This window comes from Hyaena hyaena, unplaced genomic scaffold (genome assembly GCF_003009895.1).
Source record: "Hyaena hyaena isolate Hyena2069 unplaced genomic scaffold, ASM300989v1 scaffold_141, whole genome shotgun sequence".
NCBI classification, from domain to species: domain Eukaryota; kingdom Metazoa; phylum Chordata; class Mammalia; order Carnivora; family Hyaenidae; genus Hyaena; species Hyaena hyaena.
Genome location: NW_024080773.1, coordinates 504,623 through 510,127, shown reverse-complemented (window position 1 = coordinate 510,127; position 5,505 = coordinate 504,623). Strand labels below are relative to the sequence as shown.

The window sequence follows — 5,505 nt, the reverse complement described above, 5'->3', positions numbered from 1 at the left end:
TTTTCTCGCGGTGGCAGCGGGAGAAGAGGAGGGTGGGGAAGACGGAAGGGGGAGAAGCTGACCCAACTTAAACCAGGGAGTTCGCTGGCAATGTGCGAAGCGTGGCTCGGAAAGCTTAATCTGTGGCGGGCAGAGGCCACCTGGCCCTGTCGTGAAGCCCTGTTGGGGTTTAGACGCGCAGTGAATGAGGAGGAAAGTGGTTTTGCGGAGTGGTACGTCCCGATCCCGATGGCACGACCTCTGCTGCAAGGGGAGGGCGCCCGGGGTCCCAGGTTCCTCCCTCTGCCCGGAGTGCGTTACAGCTCTCTGCGCCCCGAAGGGCGCCAGGCCAGGGGACCGGCCGCGCCAAGGAGGGCGGGATGAGGACTCCAAGCCACCCCCCCCCTCCGCGTGTACACACACACACACACACACACACACACACACACCCTCCGGCCCCTCCCAGCGCTTTGAAATCCCATCCCTGCTTTGTCGTCTCCCCCGAGGGGCCGGGATGCTCGGAGCCCGCGCTATAAAGGCGGCCGCTGCAGCCGTGGCGGCGCAGAGCGGCGCCCGCAATCGGGACTCGGGGACCGCAGCCGTGCGCCGCGGCTTCCAGCCCCGCCCCCCTCCAGAGTGCCTTCCACCCGCCGTTTCTGCGTCCCTTCCCCGGAGCCCTTCAGCGATGCGGGCCCCGGGCGCAGCGGGAGCCTCGCGGGTCCTGGCCGCCCTAGCGGCGGCGGCCCTCTGCGGCCACCTCCGGCTGGGAGTGAGCGCCACCTTGAATTCAGTTCTCGTTAACTCCAACGCCATCAAGAACCTGCCCCCGGCGCTGGGTGGCGCGGCCGGGCACCCGGGCTCGGCGGTCAGCGCGGCTCCGGGGCTTCTGTTCGAGGGCGGGAACAAGTACCAGACCATCGACAACTACCAGGTGAGCGGGCGCTCGGGGAGCAGGGGATGCTGCGGCCCCGAAGCGGGTGGGGTGGAGGTCTCCGATGGGGAGGCGCACGGAGAACACGCAGAGCGCGGGCAGGTCGGGGCGCACGGGGAGGGCGCACGCAGCAGCTTTGGAGACGCGCGCCCCGAGGGCCAGGCCCCCAGAGGCGCAGGTGCCTCACCCTGGCCGCGTCTCCGCAGCCATACCCCTGCGCCGAGGACCAGGAGTGCAGCACCGAGGAGTACTGCGCAAGCCCCACCCGCGGGCCCGGCGCCGGCGCGCAGATCTGTCTCGCCTGCAGGAAGCGCAGAAAGCGTTGCATGCGTCACGCTATGTGCTGCCCGGGGAACTACTGCAAAAACGGTGAGTCCCCAAGTCCCTTCTGGGCTAGCGTCTCACATGCGGCCATCTATGGGAGGGAGGAAAACGCTCCGGGCTTGGCTGACAGCACGGCCCGGGGCCACCTGCAAGTGAGTGCTTGGCCTGGAGGTGCCCTCGACAAGCTGCAAGTGTTCGATGGGGAGGAGTGCGTGGAGGTCTTGGGGCTCTGCGCCCCGCGCCTGTTTAACACCACAGCTCCCTCACCAGGGAGCCCTTCTATGAAAACGTGTCTGTAGATCGCCTTGACCCCCAACGAGGATGAAGATGGGGCTCTCTGGACAGTATCACCATCCATCCCCGGGAGTCGGTATGGGCACGCAGCCGCCCTGTCTGATTTTCTTACCGGGTCTTTCAAGGCTCTGCCACCCTGGCCTCCCTCTCAGGATCCGGGTAAAAACTGGTAGCAGGCAGGAGACCTTGATTTATCTGTGTTGGCCACGCGTAAGGGGGACCCTTGATACCCACACACCCTGGCCTCTGCATCCAGCCTGCCCCCTGCTCCTACAACCTTAAAATAGATCCTCTTCCCCCAACCACAGATGCACTGAAATTTTATGTCCCAGAGAGGTAGGCTCAGATAGCCAAAGAAGGCTCCAGAAATAAACTTAAGGGTGGTGACCCTCTTTAGGACCCAGTAATACTCAGGGATGAACTAACTAAATCTCTGTAATAGAGAAATTATACAGTGAAATAACTAGTGGGTGAGATTGTAATCTTCCAGGCCACTGGTGCTGCATTTGCTTAACCTGGTGCTGTATGGGTACTGCCAGACTAACGCAGAGAAGTTATTTTTAAGGGACAATTTTTTAAGCGACTAATTTTATTTTCTACCCCAAGGGTGATATTACCATGGGCAGAAATCTCCCTGCAACTACCACAGTCGGTAGGAAAGTATTTTCAGCGGCTATATTGGGGAAGTTGCAGATGACTGCACAGCGCTCGCATTGATGCTTCCGTCCATCTGGGCAGTTTCGCATTAACCCTGAGGAGGAAGTGTGGCTTGTGTTTAAAATCCTGTCACCGCAAGTAGGCCTCCCAAATCGGTGCAGGCAGAACAGGGGTCCCCTGTCAAAGCCGTGGGGGGTTAACTCCCGGCTGTAATGTGTCACTGCTGTGTCCTGCTCCCCTAGGGATATGTATGCCGTCAGAGCACAGTCATTTCCACCGAGGAGAGATCGAAGAAACCGTTATCGAAAGTGTTGGTAACGAACACAGCACCCTGGACGGGTATTCCAGAAGAACTACGCTGTCTTCCAAACTGTATCATACCAAAGGTAAAGCAACTTAACGTTAATTCTTTGTCCGCCCGTCCTGAGAGTCCTTGGGACTTTCTTCAAGCAGTAGCACAGGCTGAGTAGTGACCGGGTACTTTTCCTACTGTCTGCTGCTTTCCAGGGCAAGAAGGTTCCGTCTGTCTCCGATCGTCGGACTGTGCCACGGGGCTGTGTTGTGCCCGACACTTCTGGTCCAAGATCTGTAAACCTGTCCTCAAAGAAGGTCAAGTGTGCACCAAGCACAGGAGAAAAGGCTCCCACGGGCTGGAGATATTCCAGCGCTGCTACTGTGGAGATGGTCTGTCCTGCCGGATACAGAAAGACCACCATCAAGCCAGTAATTCTTCCAGGCTTCACACCTGCCAGAGACACTGAGCCGGCTGCCCAGGCCCAGCGGACTCCTTTCACAGATTATGTGCTATGAAAACCTCGTGTGACTTTTATCAGCTCAGTCCTAAAGGATGTACAGAGTTTGTGGTTATGATTAAGCATTCCAATAGTACGTTCTGAAAACCTGGAGTGTAAGAGCTTTGTTTCTTTATGAAACTCCCATCATTGATTGCAGTAAATTACTGTGTTGTAAATGCTCCGTGTGGCACTTACCTGTAAATGCGACAAAACTTAATTATTTTTCTAAAGGTGCTGCATTGTCTATTGTTTCTCTTATGTAAGTGTTTGTACACATTATCTTGACTCTAATATTCTATATTGAATTGAAATAAATTTCAGCTTCTACTTCTTAAATGTATAACCCTTTCCCTTTTAATTCTATACTCTAGAATGCCAGAAGCTTTTGGAATGACCAACAATAGGTATCTAAACTTAATCATGGAAATACTAGCTTATTTTCTGAAATGTACTATCTCAGTGCTTAGATTATATTTATCTCTAGGCTGTGATAGTGCTTGAAATAAAATCTAACATTTAATACCATGCAATGTTACAAGTATAGATACATTTCGGCATTGTGATTTCAGAAGGGTACGTGTGCGTGGATGCATGTATGTGCTACAGGGACAAAGATGACATTACTTTCTGAAGTAGTTTCCAGGGTGCCTGGGTTGTTCAATCAGTTAAGCGTCTGACTCTTGATCTTGGCTCTGGTCATGAGCTCATGGTTCATGGGTTCATGCCCCATACTGGACTCTGCTGACAGCTCTGAGCCAGGAGCCTGCTTTGGATTCTGGGTCTTCCTCCTCACACTCGCTCTCAAAAATAAACACCCAAGAAAAAGTTTTCAATCAATATCTACCCAAATGATTAATAACTATTGAGGGGAAAAAAAAAAAAAACCTCCCAGAAAACACCAAAGGACTTATGGTTGGCAGGAACGGTGTGCATGTAAATATAGTTGATATACGTATGCAGATTTTATACCAAATTAGTACATTTGAAGCATCTTTACTACATCATACCAGGAAGACTTGTTCTAATTAAGGAACAACTGCAAATCCTCTCCCATGCCCTTACTTCCTGGTCTTACTAGGTGAGCTGAATACTTCCATTTTTATGTTCCTGAAATCTGCTTTAGGAGGAGAGATCTCTATTGTTGAAAAGAAAACTCACAGAAACTAAGTCTAAACTGGCCTTGCATTTCTACTTGCCAGCTGCAGTCCTAGCCAGTCTGATCCCCAGGGGAAGGGAAAGCAATCCGCCCCCACCAAATGCTGGGGGGGAGGCACTCCAAAGGACAATCACTGATCAGGTGTCCAAGAAGTCCCGTTACCTAACACAGACCTCCTAGAAAGCTGGTTTTTGTATTTCTGGAAGTGGATCAATTTCAAGGGGTTCTGCCAAGGAGACCCAAGGTTTGGTTCCTTCTTCACGGACAAGCCAACTGGCAGGATGCTGGTCACATCCCTTCTGTCTGCAAGTTGCAGGCTTCTCACCCTCTTTTTCCACAAGTGCTTGTTCGTTCAAGTGCCAGCAAGGCCAATTCTGAAGCCCTCAGTCTCCAGTGGAGCACAATAGAGGAGGGAAACAGGAAAATTTTTCTTCAAAGAGAAAGAAGGGCCTCTGTTTTTGGAGGGGGAAGGAGCAAGCATTTAAAGGGCCTTAGTGAGGTGATTCCTTCCTCTCTACAGGAGCCATCGGTGGCCAGACACCCAGAGTGTCTGTCCATCTCAGCCCATCCGTGTTCCTTCTGCCCCTTGTTACTCCCATCTAGGGATGGGGGTGGGGGATAGATCAGGAGAACCCAACCAGGCAGGGACACCCTCTCTTCCGATCCCAGGGAGAGGCTGGAGGGCATTTCCATCAAAAAGAAGTTTGTAAAGGTGTAAAGAACATCAAGGAAACTGTAGATCCTTCATTAGCTAGTAATGGTGGCCAGAAGATGGAAGCCAGGCACAGTGCAAATTCAAGAAAGGATCATGTAAGGAATATGGGACATTTTAGATAGCAGTCACCACAATGTATTTTACTTTCAAACAATATTTCCAAATGTTTATTTTGAGACACGAGGAGAGAGAGGGGGGCCTGGAGGAAAGAGACAGAGTTGGGGGGGCAGAGGAAAAGGAAGGGGTCCCCAAGCAAAGAGTGAGAGTCGGGGAATGGGGGCCAGAGGAAAGAGACAGACACAGAGACAGAGAGAGGCAGAGGAAAGAGAATCCCAAGCAGACTCTGCACTGTTAGCACAGAGCCCGACTGCTCTGAGGTTGAGGGGCTCAACCTCAACAGCGAGCAGAGATCAAGAGTCGGACGCTTCACTGACTGAGCCACCCAGACACCCCTCAGTTTATTGGAATGGGAAATACACGAACATAGGGGTGCATTCACAGCCTGTTTATCCCATTGGAGTTTGCTCTGTCCAGGTCCCTGCCTTTTGCTCATTTTACTTTGTATCTTGCAGATCACTCTATGTACACGTGGAGAGATGGCTTATTCCCTTAATGGTGGCATTAACCAGGTAGCACGTGGGGATGACTACCCCGT

General features: G+C 52.6%; 1 protein-coding gene across 1 annotated transcript; it reads left to right on the top strand.

Moving 5' to 3' along the window:
• The first annotated feature begins 504 nt into the window (after positions 1 to 504).
• Positions 505 to 3,504, top strand: DKK1 (dickkopf WNT signaling pathway inhibitor 1). The gene is made up of 4 exons (XM_039238520.1): positions 505 to 910; positions 1,117 to 1,279; positions 2,428 to 2,571; positions 2,693 to 3,504. The coding sequence occupies exons 1-4, from the start codon at positions 665 to 667 to the stop codon at positions 2,944 to 2,946; spliced, it is 807 nt and encodes a 268-aa protein (XP_039094451.1). The 5' UTR covers positions 505 to 664; the 3' UTR covers positions 2,947 to 3,504.
• The last annotated feature ends 2,001 nt before the right edge of the window (positions 3,505 to 5,505 follow it).

What these genes read in the sequence shown, in the direction of transcription:
- DKK1 (XM_039238520.1), top strand. Translation starts at nt 665, where the DNA reads ATGCGGGCCCCGGGCGCAGCGGGAGCCTCGCGGGTCCTGGCCGCCCTA. An exon ending in AGACCATCGACAACTACCAG is followed by an intron (nt 911 to 1,116) that starts GTGAGCGGGCGC and finishes GCGTCTCCGCAG; the next exon opens with CCATACCCCTGCGCCGAGGA. An exon ending in GGGGAACTACTGCAAAAACG is followed by an intron (nt 1,280 to 2,427) that starts GTGAGTCCCCAA and finishes CTGCTCCCCTAG; the next exon opens with GGATATGTATGCCGTCAGAG.